The sequence below is a fragment of the Trichophyton benhamiae genome, assembly GCF_000151125.1.
Source record: "Trichophyton benhamiae CBS 112371 chromosome Unknown Abenha-G-c-322p01.r1, whole genome shotgun sequence".
In the NCBI taxonomy this organism is placed as follows: Eukaryota; Fungi; Ascomycota; class Eurotiomycetes; order Onygenales; family Arthrodermataceae; genus Trichophyton; species Trichophyton benhamiae.
This window is the reverse complement of record NW_003315110.1, coordinates 438461-458242: the sequence shown is the minus strand read 5'-3', so window position 1 is coordinate 458242 and position 19782 is coordinate 438461. Positions and strand designations below refer to the sequence as shown.

The following is a 19782-nucleotide window of genomic DNA, read 5'->3' as shown; positions in this document are numbered from 1 at the left end:
AGTGCGGAATAATTTGTACGCGATCATCTTTTGGATAACCCCGAAAAGGCCACTGTTACTCGAAAACGGCCGCAATGTTCCAGGTGAGCTCATGCAACTGCAACTAGGAGCTGCGACTCGAGCTGACACAACTTGATCCCAGCGTATCCGCGGTGCTATCGATGCTAGGATAGCTGAAGAACAGGCCCGGCAGCGCGCCAGTCAGGAAACTCTGTCCCGTTCGAACTCAGCGGCCCGAAAGTCGAACAATGCATCCCCATCTCAACGAACAAGCCGGATAAAGCAAGATAGTTCCGGAATTCCATCCCGTGGACCAGACCCAGCCGAGTTTGATGGCGAGGCGATCACCGGAGATGATGAGCCGATGACAGAGACCTCCTCGTCTAATCAAGGGTCTGAGAAGGGTGTATTTGGGAACCCAGGGCAGCAGTCAGGGCAGCAGGCAAAGGGAGATGCAAAGGAGGCATCTACAGCCGGGTTGAAGGATGGGTCCATGAATGAGTTACCCACCGATATCCGAGTGAGGCTGCGAAGGCTGGATAAGCTAGAGGCTAGGTATCAAGGTATGTATAGGTATGATTCTGCAGTTAGGATCCCGTGAGTTAACAATCACATAAAGAACTGCTCAAGGCTTATCGAGCTGCACACGCCCGAGTCCTGACTATAGAACCGTTCGAAACTGCCCTTCGTGAAACTACGCCTCTTACTTCTATTACAGACCCTCGTGCCCTAACTGAATACCTCAATCAGATTTCATTAAAGGGTGATATGGTGGTGGAAGAGTTGAAGCGGGTATCGTCAGAGCGTGATGAGTTCAAGGCTAAGGTGGAAGCTGCAGAGAAATCTGCCAAGGATGCTTGGGATGAGGTATCTAAACTCAAGAGCAAAAACGATTCCGCTGGAGAGAGCCAGGTGGAGAGCAAGAAGGATGCTACACAGGCTCCGCCGATTAGTCCACCAGGAGAGACTTCAGAAAATCCGAAGAAATCACCGACCCCTTCTGTGACTTCTATGGCCACCGCTATTCCTGGCTTATCCATATTTTCTCCAAAAACGAAACCTGTTTCTTCGTCGCCGCCAGTTGAGGAAACGGAGGAGTTCTTTTCCTTCGACAATGAGATACCACGGCTAGAGTCCGAGATAAAATCTCGTGATAAGGAGATTACTGGGCTCAAATCTCAGATTAAGACATTGACAAACGATCTCGCCGTGGCTCGCGAATCAACAGAGGGCATGGTTCATAGCTTGGAGTCTGCTACCCGTGAGCTTAGCGGCCTGCGTGAGCACAAAGATCTACAGGAAGCTAAGCTTGTGAGCCAGGAGTCATCCTTCAAGGAACAAATCGCGGCCTTGGAATCAAAATTGGCATCAGCTTCATCAGAGCTAGATAACTCTACTGCGGAGATGGGCAAACTGAGGTCTCAGATCAAAGAGACGGAAGAAGAAATGAGCCGGATAAAGGCAGATCTGAATGCTCAAGAGCAGAGCAAGGCAAACGATAAAGAAGCTGGCAAACGGCAGGAAATACTGCAAGGAGTTGTAACAAATCTAAAGTCGCAACTCAAAGAAGCCGAAGACACAATGTCATCCTTGAAGGTAGAGTTGTCTGCTAAAGCAGCCGAAACAGACTCTCTCAGTGCCGTTGTTAGCTTCATTGACAAGGGTTTGGATGATAACGAGACGTGGAAATCCGCCAGGGATCGAATTTCCCATGGTGAGTACGTTGATTTCGCAGAAATCAAGAGAAGTATTAAAGGGACAGACCCTTCGAAGCCCACTGAGGACGTCAATATTCCCGCTGCTACTAATGCTACCCCTGCTGCTGCGACTTCAGGGTCCAAAAAGAAGAATAAAAAGAAGAAGAAGGGGGCAAAGCAAGAATCTGACGAGACTGTTGAAGTGTCAAATGCCAGTATACCTCCGCAAAATTCTGGCACCATCAGTGATCTTGAGCTTAAAATTCAAAAACTAGAAACAGAGATTGCGGAGAAGGATGCTGCAATCGATCGTCTCTGCTTGAAACTTAAGGGAGAGGAGAATCTACGCGAGGAGATAGAAACCCTGCAAGATGAAGTGGTAAGCCTTGGGCAGGACCACGTTGAGGCAAAAGATAAGGTCAAAGAGTTACTTGCAGAGAAATCTGCTCTTGAGAAGCGTGCTGCAGAATTCGAAAAAGAGATATCTAGTCTACGGTTGAGCTCTACACAATCATCAGATGCTGAGAAGGCTCATAAAGGTTTGTCGGTGGAGTTTGAGGACCTGAAGTCAAAAGCATTGATTCTGGAGACGGACCTGAACGCTGCTCAACAGCTGGCGGCTTCTAGGTTTAAAGATCTCTCCGATCTTCGAGACACTCTGCAGAAACTACAGCCTGAGCTACGCTCCCTGAGAGCAGAGTCAGCAGAGCTTAAGAAAGCAAAAGAAGAACTGAAGACAAAGACATCACAGGTGTCAGACCTGGAGCATAAACACGATGATCTACGTTCAGAAATTAAGAGCCTACAATCCTCGATTGAGGAGAAGGATTCCGAGGTGAAAACACTGCGCCAAAAGATCAGCCAGGAGACTAATGGAAGACTGAAAGCAGAGCAGGCCCTCGAGGTAGCGCAAGGCGATTTGCGTTACTCTGAAGGGAAGAAGCAAGAGGCGATTGAGGCTAACGAGAAGACTCTACGTGACCTTTCAAAGACTGAAGAGGAACTTCGAGCATCACAGTCTAGGCTTCGTGATGCTGAGGAACAAGTATCCCAGCTTAATAGAGATATTGAACAGTTACGCGATGACATCAAGCTGAAGACGGCCCAGTACTCCAGCGCTCAAAGTCTGATGAGCAGCATGCGAGACCAGGCATCAGAAATGGCAATGCAAGTAAAGGAAACAACTGAAAGATGCGAAAGTCTAGAAGAAGAGGTTGCGGATGCTCATCGCCTTCTATCTGAACGGTCTCGTGAAGGAGAAACGATGAGGAGGATGCTCTCAGATATCGAAATGAAGGCAGACATAAAAGTGCGGGAACACAAAGAGAGACTCGAAGCCGTCATTGAAGAACGGGACCGAGCCGAAGATGAGGCAAACTCGGTAAACCGAAGAAGAGCCCGAGAGATTGAAGAGTTAAGGACGAAGGCAAGGGATGCGGAGAAAGCCCTGAGAAGGGTAGAAGAAGACAAAGACGAGGTAGAGCATGCACAAAGGGAGTGGAAACGGCGACGAGGGGAGCTGGAATCACAGCTGGAACGCTCTAACCAAGAGCTCGCCGAGGTTAAAGAAGCCATGTCACACTTGCGGGATGCGCTTGATGAAAGCGAGCGCCATGCCAGGGACCTAGAAAAGGAGAAGACTGCCCTCCGCCGGTCTATTGAGGAAACCAACCAGCGGCTGGAGAAGCTCAAGCGGACCAACAAGTCCCTCGCTAGCGATTTGAAAGCTTCCCAGCTACCGAACAAGCGCGGGATCGACTCTGGGAACAGATCACCGCGCTCTTCTCTTGAATCGGCGAGACAGCGCGGTGTTACTTCTCCGCCCCCAGGCACAAGCAGCGGTCGAAACGGCTCGATCACCCGGAACGATACACCTACTCCGATTGACTACGTTTACCTTAAAAACGTATTGCTACAGTTCTTGGAGCAAAAAGACCGAAACCACCAGAAGCAGCTGATTCCAGTTCTTGGGATGCTGCTACATTTTGATCCGTAAGTTGTTCACCTCTGACAGTTGGGCTGAATATTCAACTAAGCTATTTGCTATCTACAGAACGGACGAGCAGAAATGGATGTCGGCTATATCATCACGATAAATGTAGCGCCTGCTGTAATCTGCATGACTCACATAGCTAACTAATACGATGTAAATTTCGGCCACAATCCGTATTGCTATTTAGCCTCTTTCTTGAGCGCTGTCAACCTTCTCAGCAAACCTCGGATTCTCTGTCAAAGGGCGTGAGTGTCAGTTCTAGGTTGCGATAACGGGTATTTGCCACAGGTCGGTCAGTATTCATGTAGGTATATAATGGCCCAAACACCCGGGATTCTTTCAGCAATACTGAATTTCTTCCCGTTAAAGAGAAGAAACCTAGTTATAGGCATCAAAGCACAGCAAAGCATCAACCCGACAGCATGGCCGACCAGCCGATTACCAGGCTTGCAACTGAAGACGGTACGAACACACGCGGCTCGGTTCTTTGACAGGGAGGGTAACTTGATAGTAGAGCTAATCAGACAAGCAGACATCCCGATCATCCTGCAGTTCATCAACGAGCTCGCAGAGTACGAAAAGGCACAGCATGAAGTCCAGGCCACCCTCTCTTCGCTAAGGGAGACACTCTCGTTCCCCGACTCACCCAAACGAGGCTCTGTCTATACGTTTCTCATTACTCCGCCTGCCACCAAAGCCGACAACAGTCCGAAACCCGTGGGGATGGCCCTCTTCTTCTATAACTACTCAACTTGGAGATCAGCGCCCGGTGTCTACTTGGAGGACCTCTACGTTCAGCCAGCCTATCGAGGCAAAGGTTACGGCTTCAAACTACTACAGACACTCGCCCAAGAAGTCATTCGTATAGGTGGGAAGAGACTTGAATGGTCCGTTTTGAAGTGGAATGAGCCCAGTATCAAATTCTACAAGTCCATTGGCGCGGCACCGAAGGATGAGTGGCTGGGGATGTGCGTCTCCGGTGATGCATTGAACAACCTGGCTGGTCAGGGTCCATAATTCGGCATTGACACTCACCCTCTAGATGTATATGAACCAGTTGATTATCACAGCCTTTTACATTTGGAGTACTGCAAAGTAATACAGGCTATAGAGTGTTTTTTTCGTGACTTCAGACACATCCACACTTACCACAAATGCGGCCAGAAGAAGGCCTTTTCTTTCTTCACTGAAAAGCTTTGGATACATTAGGTCTAGAGAAGCCTACAGCTCTCTTTGAGCTTGTCATCTCCGTCATCGAATGACCTCAGCGAACTTCGGTGATTCGGAGAGCCTCAAGGCAAATCGAGTTCTCTCTCCTGCGCTGGACCTGATGATTCCCGCTTTTGCCACCGCTGGTCCCCAGAGCTGGTCTGTGATGATAGCTTTCGGAGACGACCTGTAGTTAACCTTGACGGCCGACCTCCCCGCATAGTTAGCTGACGAGTCAACTGATGGCTTGAGGCTGTGAAGAATGGCCGAGCTACCTTGGAACCGTTTGAGCAGAGGACGGCGAGCTGGCCATCAAAGCGGTTGACTTTTTAGTCAACTGTTTAACCGCCTTTGTCCTTCACAAGCTTGCAGAGTTTGTCACGTACGAGACCGTCGACTGGTCCATCCATTCATTCAAAACTTGAAGTCTAACCTTGTGCAAAGGCTTACTCTGTCCTGATATCAAGGAAAGGTAAGCGAAAGGACAAAGAAGAGAGAACCGATGGTTTTACGGTCGAAAGCCTGTGCGCAGGTCCTTGGCTAACTTGCTTCTTAGACATGACTTACTGAACCAGCCCTTGACGGCCAGAACCGATTTCCGTTGAGATGAGATGTCATGACCTCAGCGATGTATGACCTTGTGCTTTTGCCCCCTCCCCTGGCGGCAGCTGGGAATTCTCCTTGCAGTCGGTGCCAGGGCGAAGCTACTCTTCTGCCCCAAGTCACTCGACATAAAGCACTCGGTCTGGCCGCAAAGGTGTACATGGCTATTCCTTCATGGTCGGAGCCTATCTCCCGTAGTCCTCAAAGGGTTGCTCTGGCTACACCAATATCCCGCTTGTTCCATGTATAGAGGACTAGCTGCTGCTCTGGCGCATGCCTTACGCCACAAGTAGCGGACACATCTAAGCGCATGGCAAGACATCTCCTTTGTCTAGAAGAAAGAAGACAAAGCATAATAGAAAGTAAGCGTTAACTCTACTTTCTTGTCTGTGGGGGTAGAACCAAGTTTAGATGGTGGCCGAAGCTTGTGGAGAAAGCGGATGCGGTATCCAGCTAGCTATCTATATATACCTACAGACAGTTATTCCACGGATCCCATTTTCAATGTTTCTTCGATATTTCAATTGCTTTCAAGAGATAATCAACCGTTGTCACCTACTCAGTACCGTACTAGATATCTTTGGGTAATTCTACAGCGACATTTTTCACTGTACGGAACCAACACAAGATACAGGCGGAAATGCTCACCTCTCTATCTGTCTTACGGCTCTATTCGACAGATTACTTGACGTCTGCAGGCTAGAGGAGCAGACCGTAACAGAAGAAACCGGATAGTTGTTGACACTCAACATCAAACTGATACCAAAACTTCTACTTAATACCTATCACCAAGACCCATTGTTGATCGGGAACCGTGAAGATGGAGTTCCCCGCTGGTGGAGTGATAGTCATCGTTATCAACACCATTTTTACTTCGCTCGCGATCATCGCCGTGATCCTCAGATTCTACGCCATCCATGTCATTGGTAGGAACTACTATATGAGTGACTATCTTATAGTCCTGGGTCTGGTATGGCGAAACTACCCCATCAAAATTTTACCGCTATGTGGCTAACACTGGCTGCCAATGATATCTGCAGATCTTTACAGTTGCCACGGCAGTCCTTGCAATGGTTGGTAAGTTAAGGAGTCTATCAGCTTCTGGCATGGCGGTTGCTGACGTTTTATTGCAAACGCCTAGCTGTTATAGATGGCGGCGCAGGCCTACACATGAAACAGGCGACCGACCGCCAGCTTCTGATGTTACTGAAGGTATGCATAGAATAAAATGATAATTTGCATCTTATCGTACCACATGACGCATTTAGGAATCTTCACTAACCTGGGAGCATAGACATTCGTTGCAGGGCCTATAATATGGTCCACTGCTACAACATTTATCAAACTCTCCATCTTATCCTTCTACCACAAAGTGTTTGGCTCGAAACAGTCAATGAGAATCGCTGTTTATATTGAGAGCACTGTCACTATAGCCCTCTACCTGGCCGGAATCCTAGAGCCCTTCTTGCTCTGCCGGCCGTTCAACTATACCTGGAACAAAGACGCACACGGAACCTGCGGTAATGCAACAAAGGCGTATCTAGCTATAGCCGTGGCCAACCTGATCGTTGACTTGTCCATATACCTGCTTCCAATACCGGTATTGTGGAACCTCCAGATGAATTTGGTTAAGAGACTAGCACTGTGTGGTATATTTGCCATCGGTCTAGTGTAAGTACAATCCGCCCCTTTTATTAAGTGCACCCATGTTGATGCTGATACTCCCGGCTAGTGTTTGCGTTTTCTCTAGCCTTCGGATATATGCCGTTTTGACCCTCAAAGTCAATGATTATTCCCATTCTATGATCAAGGATGTAACTTTCGGTGGCTTGGAGGTTGAATTGGGTGCAATAAACGCTTGTCTCCCATTCTATCGACCACTTGTCGCCAAGTATATCCCGAGTCTCAAGTTTGATCGCAACTCTAGCAGAGGGTCATATGATAGCGCAAAATCTCGGCCAGGTCATGTCCCCTGCAGTAGTGAGGGCGCATCCCGGGACTCACGTGGGTCACAAAACCCATTAAACCCTCCAAGCTGCAACCCTTATGTTGACGAAGTAGTTGGTGAACCATATGCAAATGGAGATGGGCATATCCAGTTAGACGATAGCTCGCTAGAAAAGGGAATTACCCAGGAGCAAAGGGCTACCAGTCGTTGATCAAAGGCAGGCAAGTCCCGCACGATATTCTCTTGATCATCCATACCACATCACCAGCTCCACAAAGTCGGCCAAAGCTACAATCATCCTCTCCGCAGCCAGTCGTCCTTCCGAGGTATTGTCCAAGATGTCGCAAATCCAACTCGAAAGTTGGCTCCCAAGCACCGTATTTTTTGCGAAGCACCGCCCACTCAAAATGCCACATGAACCAAACATCAGCCACATGATGGCAGTTATCTAGGCACTAGCAGGCAGGGTCCGGAGCTCCCTACCTATAGTGCTTACCAAAGTTTAATTGGAAAACCTCTAGTATGATGGCTATCGCTGGGCCTTGTGGCTTTCCATCCAAAAACTGATGGATATTGTTCGGTAGTAAAATGACATTATTCCGAGCGTTGATACCCCTGTAGCCTGGATCAATTGTAAATAAAAATATTCCACATAATATCAAACGAATGAGTAACCCAATGCAAATCTCCACGTTCATTATATCAGCTCCCACTTGTTCAGTTTCTTGGCCATACGGTCAAGGTAATATAGAGCCTCAGGTCCCGCATAAATGAGCCGTTACTATGAGTGCTGCATCTAGATTATTAATAAGTATAGTATCTATCTATCGTCAGTTATATTTCGATTCTTTCGCCAGAAGCAGTACGAGAGGTCATGTGAAAGCCGAGTAGCCGAACCGTCAGGTATTTGTCTGCATCCCCGACCTTGATTCCTCCAGATCCTGAGTGATTTATGTACGTTTTTGTAGAGAGGTTATACCACAGAAATATATGGAGCCCTCAGTAAAGTAGTGTAGTTGTATGGAGCAAATACTTCCATGGCACAAGAATATTGCTTAGTCATTAGCCGTATGTCACATGACGAATTATGTAATCCTGCCCCGCCCAAGGGTAGGCGAGAAGGGCCGCCGGGAGATCCGGGAGACGCCCGTATCAGATCTGTTTTTTTCTGCAGACCTGAAACGGGAGAGAAGATAGGAAAGCAAAATAAGCCAGGTCGAAGTTGTATGATAAGATCAACACGAGCTAGAAAAAAAAACCCCTCCGGTTGCTGTCGGTACTGGGAATCGGGTTGGGGCAGCCACAATGCTACGTTATACTATAACTGTGTCATACAAGAGTGCCACCGTACTGAATGGAAGGGGAGTTTCATTCTGAGCTCATGCGCGAAGCATATGCCCCGATGCAGAGTTGACCATTCCCATTCTGAATGTTATTGATGCACGACATCGCTCGGCTGTTTCCGCAATGCAGATGGTGTTTCTAGAAAGCTGCATGGTAGATTTTCCATGGCTCTCGTGTTAGGGGTGGTATTTTTGTCTCCCGGATTTATGATTCGTGGAAGAGAAATAAAGAATCACGATCCAGAAGCAGCACCAAAACTCTATATAATGTTAGCACACCTAGAGCTCTCGTCACAGGCGTGCTTAACTACGGGGAAAATGCTGTCAATGAAATTGTATGTCTTCGCGAAAGCAGCAAAAGTGATCGTAACTACTTAACCCTTATTACTAAGCAATAATAGTTAAGCTTAAAGTGGCCCCACATTAATTAAGGTTACCCCAAAGTTCAGATTCTCTCTGATTGGCTGGAAGCCCGGCCACTGGCAAGCCAGCATCTCGGCTTGTTTTCTGCACGAAAAGGAGTGTAATCTGCTTGCATCCCTCTGCATTGCATTTCAGCCCGTTGGAAGGGAGGGACAGCACATTTTTCTTCACCATCTAGCATACTCATACTCGCTTTCCCTCCCGACATCATCATGGATAGGTCCTCAGGTAGTCTATCTACCGGAGAGATGAGCAGCCATGGAGCTCATCTCCAGGGGACTGAGCTAGCAGAGGCTCCCGACCTGGAACTACTGGGTGAGTGCAAGAATTGAAAATTCTTCCAGGTCGTCTCATAGAAAATATGCTAAGGTATATCTAGCGGTCATGGGCTATAAGCAGGAACTTCGCCGACATTACTCCACGATTCAGGTGTTTGCTATTGCCTTTAGTATAATGGGATTGCTGCCGTCAATTGCATCGACGCTGTCCTTTTCCGTGCCTGCGGGGCCAGCGGCTATGGTTTGGGTACTTAACCCCCCACCAACACAAGTAATAGTTAGTAACACAGGACTCTGGGGATATGGCTAACCACTGTGCACTTCCATATAGGGCTGGTTCACTGCCTGCTTTTTCATATTCATAGTAGGAATCGCTCTGGTAAGTTAAAAAACTAGGCGTCGCTTAGCTCGTACGGGCAGTATTACTGAAGTTTAACTAATAATAGGCTGACCTCGGCTCCGCGCTCCCAACATCCGGAGGATTGTATTGGTGGACACACCACTTCGCAGCAGACAAGTGGAAGAACCCCCTTAGCTTTCTCGTTGGTTATAGCAATACCATAGGCCTCATTGGCGGTATATGCTCGGTCGATTGTAAGTGATTTTGTGCCCAGTAGTCACCGCCAGTTTTATGCTGATGAACCTTAAGACAGCTTCGTGCTTATGGTATTTGCCATCGTCTCCTTCATTCGTGACGGCGAATGGATGGCTTCAAGAAGTCAGATATATGGCATTTATGCCGCTACCATAATAGTCCACGGCATACTTGCCATACTGGCGGCGCCAATTATGCATCGCATACAGTCAGCCTGTATCGTTGCTAATGTTGGCCTAGTACTAGCAACTGTTATTGCATTGCCGATCGGAAGATCAAGAACCGCCGAAGGTATCAATTCTGCAGCCTATGTTTTCAGCCACGTAGAGAACCATACTTCATGGCCAACAGGGTGGGCATTTATGCTCGCGTGGCTGTCACCCATCTGGTCCGTCGGCGCTTTTGATTCCTGCGTCCATATGAGCGAGGAGGCGATGAACGCTGCCAAAGCTGTTCCCTATGGAATCCTGGGAGCCATTGGCGCATGTTGGTCCCTTGGTTTTCTATCTCTTTGCATTATCGCTGCCTGTATAAGTACCGACTTAAGCTCAGTCCTCGAGAGCCGGTTTGGTCAGCCAATTGCCCAGGTAACTTCATGTCCTAAGCGCACTTCGTAGGTATCAAGCTAATATATCCGATTCATAGATATACTATGATGCTCTGGGGAGAAATGCAGCAATAGGGTTTATGGTGACCATGGCAACAGTCCAGTTTTTCATGGGATTAAGCATTGTAAGGAACCCTTCGGCTAGTCGCTTAGAAAAGAGACTGTCTTAACAATATATCCAGGTGATCGCGGCATCTCGACAGACATGGGCCTTCTCCCGTGATGGTGCCCTCCCCTTCTCAAACTACATGAAGGTAGTCAGCAGAAGATTCCGTTATCAACCAGCGCGTGCGGTAGTGGGAGTCACTATCACGTCCGTCATACTTGGCTTGCTTTGCCTTATCAACAGCGCTGCCACAAACGCGCTATTCTCGCTAACCGTCGCTGGAAACAATGTTGCCTGGGCGACTCCGATATTCTGCCGTATATTCTGGGGCCAGAACAAGTTCAAGCCTGGTGCATTTTACACAGGCCGGCTCAGCACACCAATCGCCATCCTTGCACTCGCGTATCTCTCCTTCTCAGTCACTCTGTCGATGTTCCCAACTGCCGGGCCAGCACCATCCCGTAAGTACTTTCCCGCCATCTTTCTCCAGCATTATGTGTCCCATGGTAACACCAATATTTCCATAGCGGATGGCATGAACTACACTATCGCGATCAACGGGTGTGTCTGGGTCGGCTCGCTGTTGTACTATTTCGTATCTGCCAAAAATTGGTTCCATGGGCCGCAGAGGACTCTGGACCCAGCATCGGTGTCTCTGGAAGGAAGCGAAGACAAAGAGAAGAGATGATGTGAAGTTCCCTCGAACTGGTGTTATATTGTATGTTTTGTCCTCTGCGGTTGTTTTTTTTTTTTTTTTTTTTTTTTTTGTTCCATCTTTTCCCGCCAGAGGGATAAATTTACAGTTTTAGAATTAAGCGTAAGTTACTAGAGTTTAGATAAGCTATGCTGACAAAGCAACTCTAATTTGACTGCTGAAACATGATAGACCGGAATATCAACCAAGCCATCTCCATAACCAACGAGCGAACCAGCAGACGGGGTAGTGACATCGGTACTTCGAGGAATTCTCAGCCAATGTCTGTCGTTTCACCACTGAAGGATCCTGGCTTGGCGGGCAAATGGTGCAATCCGCCACAAACTTCTTGCACTTTTGCGACATCGGACATGTTGCGATGCGTTTGAGATCCCTGACCATGGAGCACAGGCGAGTTTGTCTCCAGAGCTTCGCATCGCTTCGTGTCTTCCCCGCCATATAGAGGTAGTTGAACCGTCGGGTAGCCGAAGCTCTCCTCAGAGACTTATTTATGCTGCTTGCTCCCCCCCGGGTTCCTGGCTTGCTGAGGGGGCCCGTCTTCGCCTTTGTTTGTCCTGTTACTTTCCCCCTGTTTTTTGCATTCCGTTGGAAGAATACATTCCAAGTCTAAGACTCCACTTATAGACCTGGAGGCCGGCTAGCAACTGCAGCTTCTGTTGGTGTTGCCGGATACTTGTCTGGCGCCCGTCTGCATTACCGACGCGGCGACACAGAAAAGTTCAAAAGACGGAAAAGAAGCAGGAAAAAGGAAGACGGAACCGCCGAGGGTCTCTCTCCATGATGGCTGTTACTGAAACCCATACTGATGGCGCGGATACGATCATTCCCACGAGTGCGCATGGCAAGCCACCGGGTGATCCAGTCCTGCTGGAGAGTGCAATGCCCGAGGAAACTCCCCAGAATGCCCCGTTGCACCGGACTCTGAAGTCGAGACATCTTCAGATGATTGCCATCGGAGGTGCGTCTTGCTTTTCTGCTTTGGGGTTGTTCCTCTATGCCTGATCAACCAGTTAATGTTATCTTTTGGAACAGGCATTATCGGCCCCGGCTTGCTTGTTGGATCCGGAAATGCCTTACACGTTGCTGGACCTGCCGGCATTCTCATCAGCTTCACACTCGTTGGAATCCTTGTTTTCTTCGTAATGTAAGTACTTCCTTTGTGATATACAAAGGCTGTCCGGTATTTATACTTACTATATAAGGCAATCTCTGGGCGAAATGGCTACTCTTATCCCCGTGTCGGGATCGTTTACAGAATATTCAGCTCGTTTTGTTGATCCGTCGCTGGCTTTCGGTCTTGGTTGGGCTTATTGGTATTTATGGGTTACCGTTAGTTTCCATTCATCCCCACTACGCGTTTTCTTATATTTGGACCATCTTCACGATTACTGACGATTCTCAGGTCCTTTCTAACGAATACAATGCATTAGCTCTTGTTATGGGCTACTGGACAGATGTTGTACCGCAATGGGCATGGATTCTTATGTTTTGGGTCATATTCTTAACACTGTCAAATCTTGGAGTTCTAACATACGGCGAGGTTGAGTTCTGGCTTGCCTTGTAAGTATCTACACCTTGACCCCTTTTTCTGTCTGTTAGCTAATCGTAACTTGTGTATAGGATCAAAGTCATCTCCCTCACGATATTCTTTATCCTTGCAACAATCATCAGTGCCGGTGGTATTGGCGGCAAAACAATCGGGTTCAAGTATTGGAGCAATCCTGGCGCTTTTGCCGACTCTATCAACGGAGTAGCGAAGACATTTGTGATCGCAGGCACACTCTATGCTGGGACTGAAATGTATGATGCACCATCCACCTTATCGCTCCGTTGAGTCTCTCGTCTTACACAATCTAGGGTTGGTATTACTGCTGGCGAATCGGCGAACCCCCGAACCGCCGTTCCGACCGCTATCCGCCAGGTGTTTTGGCGTATATTGATCTTCTACGTCGGTGTGTACTCCTTCAATAACGCCTCTCCTATATCGTCAACGAAACTAACATAATGTTAGGAATGATGTTCTTCATTGGTATCCTGCTACCATATGACGACAAGCGCCTCCTGTCCTCTGGCTCCAAGACAGCGCAGTCACCTCTGACTATTGCACTCTCCGATGCCGGTATTCTTCCAGCGGCTCATCTGATCAATGGTTTGATCGTTATATCTGTGATCTCTGCTGGTAACAGTTCGCTATATGTTGCATCTCGCACGATACTGTACATGGGACGATCTGGCAAGGCGCCGGCTATCCTAGGTCGAACAAACAAAGCTGGTGTTCCCTGGGTTGCTTTGCTGTTTACCAATCTGGTTGCTTGCATTTCCTTCCTTTCCTTGTCTTCCAGTGCCGGAAAACTATATTCTGCACTTATTACTTTGTCAGGAGGTATGAATCCAAAAAAGAACCCCAGCTAATGGCCTGCATATACTGACAAGTTTCCCTAAGTGTGTACATTCATCGTTTGGGCTGTCATAGCCATAACCCACATTCGTTTCCGACAGGCACTCGCCATCCAAGGCGAAGATACCTCTGTGCTACCATTCCAAGCTATGTTCTACCCTTGGGGAACATATATCGCCCTCGCAGCAAACATATTTTTGATTTTCTTCCAGGGATACACCGCTTTCCTCCACCCATTTAGCGCTGAAGATTTCGTTGTCAACTATATCCTCCTTCCCGTATTCGTTGTTCTGGTTCTTGCTTGGAAATTCGCTAAACAGACTAAGATCGTCAAACTAGAGGAGATGGATATATGGAGTGGAAGAAGGGAGTACGGAGATGATGTTACAGAAGATGTCTCCAAGAAGACTATTTGGACCAAGATTAAGGATATCATTGTTGGTTAATACCCCCCGATATTCCTTTTATCCCTTATGATATGATGCATATAGAAGTACACGTATTAGTGATCAAATAAATAGTATGATTTTATACTCCGTATATGGTTTTTGTATATATTTTATTTATCTCATGAATCATTGCGCTACTCTGAATATCTAACGCCAAGCAGAGCCAATTACAAACAAGAATAGTAAAACAGGACAAAGGGAGTCTTGGTGCGCTGTCGCAGTGGAGGTTAGAAAGAGATTTGTCAAAGCGCCCAGCGCCATTGGTTAGTTTAACTTAAAGAATCGGGTCTGGCTATGCATTAAGAAAGGAATGTAAGGGAAAGAATCAGGATTTGTGTGACAAGGGAATCACATAAATTTTCTCTGTTTTATCGGACTAGGGGTCCGTAGATGATCCTGGGACGCATAACCGGATGGTGGGCCAAGTTCAAGCCGTCTCTGAGGTCGGCCTTCCGGCCCCTGATCGTCTCTGAAAACACCCCGGTGGGGAGGTTGACTGAAAAAAGGGTTATCTGTTTCTAGTCTCGAATGACCTGATGTATAGCTGCTGACATGAGCCTGTTGGGAGGGCATATGCGGAGGTGGAGAGTATCCAGTATAGCCAGGTGGCATATGGGGTGGATTGTTTGATTTGTTGCGGAAGAATGAAAATGTGAGGTTGGAAACAGTGACGCAGGCCGCTATGGAGGATATAAAAAAGAACTGTGCGCAGTTAGTACTGTAACATCATTGTTCGAAAGAGGTCAGGTAGTGCCAACTCGTACCATCGCTTTGAAACTGATTGGTTCAATGAAGCCGTTGAATATCTCCGCCAGCGTCTGTGCAGATACCCTTGCTCGACCAACCTTTGCAGGGTCTCTATGCATACATCTCTCCCAGTTGTCGCAGACCGTTTCCAGAGCGGGTAATCTTCTCCCGTCGGGATCACCGCAGCGGTTCTCGACGTAGTTCTTCGTGCATGTGGCTATCTCCGCCAGAATATCTGCGGACTGGCTTTCACTAGCGATCTCCACGTCGTGTTTAATGGCAAGCAAGAAAGCAACAATGACATATAATATCAGAAATGCGATTATCAAGTTAAATGTAAATTGGGCGTAGTATGACAGTATTCGAGGGATATGCGGATGAGTTTCGAGAAACGTAAAGAGGCGTGAGAGATACGGTATGTGGCTTGTGTTTTCAATCTGGTTGGATTGTTGAACCTTTCCTGGCTTTCGGTCCAGCTCGCGACTGCTCGGCCGGTCATCACTGCTGTCTTCACTAGCGTGGCGGATGTGCCTGAGCTCCCGGTCTCGTCTCCTCCTCTTCTGGACCTTTTTCACCAGGGAATTAGAAAACTTGTGCGAGCGCGGTACTTCTCCACGACCCGAGCTAGGTGCAGCTGGAGCATATATACCGTAGAGATTGAAAAGGGAATTGCGTCGTGTAGCCTTTGACGGTTGTTCAGGGGTCTCGTCATTATCTGCATGTTCGGGAGATGACAGGTTTTCCGCTCCTGAGGAGACGTCCGCGTCGAGTTTGCGGGGAGTTGTGAAGGATGAGCCGCGGGTAAGATTGACGTTTGCAAATGAAGGTTGTGTGAGGTTCTTCGACTGTGCCGGCTGCTCTCGTGGTGCTGGAGCCTGTGGTTTTATGGGGGACGCAAATGTCCGACGAGCATCTGGAGAGGAGCAAGTTAGCAAGGTTACCTACTTCACACGACACAACCCCCGCGTTCATACTTACTTGCGTGTTCGTTCTTCAGGGCGAGCTGGTAGAATGGCGAAGTGGCATCTCCTGGAGCTCTTGTCTGCCACTCAAAGTCCATGGGAGCTTCGTTGGAGCGGTTCTGCATGGTGATGGTTCGCGATTAGCATGTTAAGGACCGGCGTCCACAACACGCGCAGTTCAGAGCTGGGAGCGGTCAATCGTCAGCAGAGACGTCCGAAAGATTTGCAATCCTTTTATGCTGTTCACTTTCTTTTCTTTTGATTTCTGGTTGTTCTTTTGCTATTTCTTTTGATTTCTATTATTTTTATTTTTATTTTTATTTTCTGTTTTTTTGTTGATGTTGTTGGCCAAAGCTTCTGTTGACTAATCAACAAGGTAGTGTCATGTGACTTGGTCTGGTTCTTGGTTTTAAGCCTCTTTCTTATGTAATCAATGACATCACTTTCATTATTATTTTACCTCAACTCGATTGACTGAGAAGACACTTTGAGAAGTAGACCAGAGGGCTTTGTATTGTAAAACATAGAGCATAAGATTGAATTAAACCTATATATGCAATCCACTAGTCTATAAGGTGAGAAATGCACCTGAACAATTAAGTATACTGACGCCCTAAATGCCAACTCCTAAAGATATTAACTCGACAATTCTAGCCAATGTGCAGGACTGTACCTAGGTATAAAGCTATACAGAGCTTGAAACGTATGTACGGATGGAGGGAGTTATCCCCGAGAGGTATTTATTAGTGCAGAGGCATTCGACTGGAACGGCCTCTCCTTCTCCACTTTGAGACAAAGTGGAGAGTATATTGTTATATCACTCCGCGGCGCAAAGGATGTAGATCATCTGCATGGGCTTCTGCGGCCCGGAAGGGGAGGGAGGGAGGTTAAAGTTGAAGCATCTGAAGCAGGACCATTATGCGAGCGTAATCCACCAGGGAACAGTGATGATTCCGAGGGACAGGATTTCATGAAACCAGATGGAAAAGGTCCGAAACCAACTTTCGTTGCTGTCAATAAGGGAGGATGTCAAGTCCCTTGTCAACTATGTAAGCTACAGTGTTAGCCAGGCACCCAAGAGGAGAGATATGCGACTCAAAACTTACCCATAACCTTATCCCATCTAGTCTTCCCTTCTACGTCATCACTCTTATCTCTCATGGCCCATAAATCCTGTAAAAATGTTCGACAATTCCTTGCATTTCCCATGCCATAGCGATGTTCAAAATTCAAAAGCAAGGTATTGATGCTGTCCCTGTCTGGCCCTGCAGATGCTTCACAGCCAGCTGTAAAGAGAGGTTGTAGCACGGCAATTCCAGGGCAAGGTTCACCCAGGAACCGAACCTTGCATATCCGACTGATAATATGCTTTACCGAACTCTGAACCAAGGGATCTGTAGAGGTCAGGTTGAGGATACGGCGATATATTTGAACGAGTGCGACATGGTGAAAGGCTTCATCAACAGTGGCAAAGTCATTTTTGTGCACCGAAGCATCGACCGTAGGCCTAAATCTCCGTTCTTGGGGGCCCATCTTTGAATGTATCTCATTGATGAGCTGATAGCTTTCATCAAGTACTGAGAGCGGAATGCGATTTTTGGGGTCTGAGTCCGCAGGTAAATGTCCTCCTTCATCTTGTTTGAGAGCCAGGTCAGCTTCTATCGCAAGACGGTTGATTTGTTTGAAGATCGGTCCTAATGAGGACGAGAAGCCAGCCAAATCGTCGATTTTATCATCGCTTATCAACTTTCGCATCTGGAGTAGGGCGCGAGAGTCGTTTGGCATGACCAGATTTCCTGTTAATAGAGCAACGGTTTCGATGGACAGATACCATCGCCACAGAAGGGACATGGTATTGGTGAGTGAGTCTGGAGAAGCCTTTGACTTCTCTAGATAAGAAGATATTATTGTCGTTGTTCCTTGCAGGTGAGAACGCCATGAACCAGGGCTACGGCCATCCGACACAAAGTCAGAATGACACAGGGTAAGGGTAGTTGCGACTACTGATTCGTCCAAGCTAGCCCCGGGCTTGGCCAGAGCGTCTTGCAGCTGACGGAGACTGGAGGCCTTGAGGTGGTTGAGCTCTGACATGCTTTGGTCCATGCCCAGGGTCAATCTGTGAGTGGCTGCAAGGCTCAGCAGGGCGTTCATGAGATGAGGGGTCTGTGTAGCCATGGGTATGAGAACCCGGCAGAACATATCCTGGATTGGCGAATGACATGACATCGACAAGGTGGTGCATGATATGAAATGATCAAGGAGTTTCTGCTGCTGTTTCGGCAGCCAGCTCAGCTCAAACGGGCTGGCTTGAACTTCGGGTGTCGGCGGAGTATATCTGATCAGGCGGCTTTCGAATTCGATGGGGTCGTCTGAAGCTGACGAGGGAGGCGGCGTTGCCAGCGAAGAGTCTCTTCCATCATTGATATCAACTAATATATTCAAAAGAGTTAGGCAACCAAGGAGAATAGAACAGTTCAGCATTAATGACCTAATAAATAAGCCAGGATTGCTCGGAGCACAGCTGCTGCCCGCGAGATAATGAGAGTGGGGCCCCATACATTGTAACGCCTGCTGCCCCTGCGACTGTTCCACCACGGCATCCACAGAGCTTGACGAGCGCTCTCCCGCTTTTGACCCATAAATAAACGCCGTGCTACCTAAACTCGCGAATAATGGAGAGAACGAGATGAAAATTTTAGCCTCATAAAACGTGTGTATAACTTTTTTCTTTTGGGGGGAGAAGGGGGGGTGCGGCACGGTTAAAAACGAAGAAATAATAATAATAATAACTTCAGCCCTGCCATGTGGCCCTGCGGGAGAAGCTCCGTCTGGGCATGCCAGGGTCAGACGAGAGCGGGAAGTACTAATAATAATGATAATAACAAGTACTCCGAAGTCACTCCGTCGGTGCAAGGTCAGGCGGGAGGAGGACGTGGGTAGGAAAAATGCGAGTTACGTACCTGAGGACGAGACGACCGGCAGCTGCACCAGACTGGGATCGCTCTTCATGCACTCGCCAAACCGGGACTTGGAGAAGGGCCGGCCCCCCCAGGAGAGCCGCATGGTATAGGTGCATTGCTTGCCGGCGCGCTCGCACCCTGTGCATGCAGGCTTCTTCTCGTCACACTTGCGATGCCGCTGGCGGCACTCAGTGCAACCGGACCGCGACCGCCGCTTCTGCGCCTCGGGCTGCATGGCCAGCGGACAAGGGAGTCGGTCGGCGTCGGACAAGGATCGATAGTGAAGCGGCTCGCCCAACACGCCAGGCTGGGCATCAGAGACGGCTTTTGGGATGGCTAGTCGGTGGGCTCAGGCGTCACGAAGGGCGAGTTTGCGTGAGAGTGAGAGCGCAAACTTCGTCGCTGGCTTCCTGGCTTTCCTGGCCGTCCTGGCCGTCCGGGGGCGGTGCGGCGTGCAGCAGCCAATCAGCGTCCGCAGGTGGTTGTAAGTTCCCTTGTAGGCTTAGCGCCGGCGGCTATTAGGTAATTATTAGGTAAGGATTATTAGGTAAGGATTATCTAGTCAGCATCAACAACATTCAGGGGGTCTTGACTCTAGAACACTGGTATTAAAGATATCTTCGTCCTGCTGGCATATATATAATTATATATATATACATTATATTGAATTGGAAGCCCTATTCTGTGGGTAGAAATTCACTTTTGTCGCTGCTGACTGCTGCCATTCAAGTTACTTATTCACGTGATTA

General features: G+C 48.1%; 8 protein-coding genes across 8 annotated transcripts; 6 read left to right on the top strand and 2 right to left on the bottom strand.

The window, feature by feature from the left end:
• Positions 1-74: 74 nt before the first annotated feature.
• Positions 75-3693, top strand: ARB_05982 (uncharacterized protein; the record flags this gene model as incomplete). The annotated part of the gene is made up of 3 exons (XM_003015625.1): positions 75-83; positions 143-563; positions 668-3693. The coding sequence occupies 3 exons, from the start codon at positions 75-77 to the stop codon at positions 3691-3693; spliced, it is 3456 nt and encodes a 1151-aa protein (XP_003015671.1).
• Positions 3694-4005: 312 nt separating this feature from the next.
• On the top strand, positions 4006-4707 carry ARB_05981 (uncharacterized protein; the record flags this gene model as incomplete). The annotated part of the gene is made up of 1 exon (XM_003015624.1): positions 4006-4707. One exon carries the CDS (start codon positions 4006-4008, stop codon positions 4705-4707), a length of 702 nt encoding a protein of 233 aa, XP_003015670.1.
• A 1615-nt stretch (positions 4708-6322) lies between these two features.
• On the top strand, positions 6323-7661 carry ARB_05980 (uncharacterized protein; the record flags this gene model as incomplete). Its single annotated transcript, XM_003015623.1, has 5 exons — positions 6323-6428; positions 6553-6579; positions 6653-6714; positions 6797-7173; positions 7253-7661. 5 exons carry the CDS (start codon positions 6323-6325, stop codon positions 7659-7661), a joined length of 981 nt encoding a protein of 326 aa, XP_003015669.1.
• Positions 7662-10157: 2496 nt separating this feature from the next.
• On the top strand, positions 10158-11490 carry ARB_05979 (GABA permease (Uga4), putative; the record flags this gene model as incomplete). The annotated part of the gene is made up of 3 exons (XM_003015622.1): positions 10158-10676; positions 10735-10821; positions 10879-11490. 3 exons carry the CDS (start codon positions 10158-10160, stop codon positions 11488-11490), a joined length of 1218 nt encoding a protein of 405 aa, XP_003015668.1.
• An 807-nt stretch (positions 11491-12297) lies between these two features.
• Positions 12298-13351, top strand: ARB_05978 (uncharacterized protein; the record flags this gene model as incomplete). The annotated part of the gene is made up of 4 exons (XM_003015621.1): positions 12298-12475; positions 12550-12656; positions 12773-13077; positions 13138-13351. 4 exons carry the CDS (start codon positions 12298-12300, stop codon positions 13349-13351), a joined length of 804 nt encoding a protein of 267 aa, XP_003015667.1.
• A 182-nt stretch (positions 13352-13533) lies between these two features.
• Positions 13534-14361, top strand: ARB_05977 (uncharacterized protein; the record flags this gene model as incomplete). The annotated part of the gene is made up of 2 exons (XM_003015620.1): positions 13534-13900; positions 13991-14361. The coding sequence occupies 2 exons, from the start codon at positions 13534-13536 to the stop codon at positions 14359-14361; spliced, it is 738 nt and encodes a 245-aa protein (XP_003015666.1).
• A 351-nt stretch (positions 14362-14712) lies between these two features.
• On the bottom strand, positions 14713-16198 carry ARB_05976 (nuclear envelope protein Brr6, putative; the record flags this gene model as incomplete). The annotated part of the gene is made up of 3 exons (XM_003015619.1): positions 14713-15066; positions 15129-16024; positions 16090-16198. The coding sequence occupies 3 exons, from the start codon at positions 16196-16198 to the stop codon at positions 14713-14715; spliced, it is 1359 nt and encodes a 452-aa protein (XP_003015665.1).
• Positions 16199-17086: 888 nt separating this feature from the next.
• ARB_05975 (C6 finger domain protein, putative) lies at positions 17087-18554 on the bottom strand (the record flags this gene model as incomplete). The annotated part of the gene is made up of 2 exons (XM_003015618.1): positions 17087-17118; positions 17180-18554. The coding sequence occupies 2 exons, from the start codon at positions 18552-18554 to the stop codon at positions 17087-17089; spliced, it is 1407 nt and encodes a 468-aa protein (XP_003015664.1).
• Between the last annotated feature and the right edge of the window lie 1228 nt (positions 18555-19782).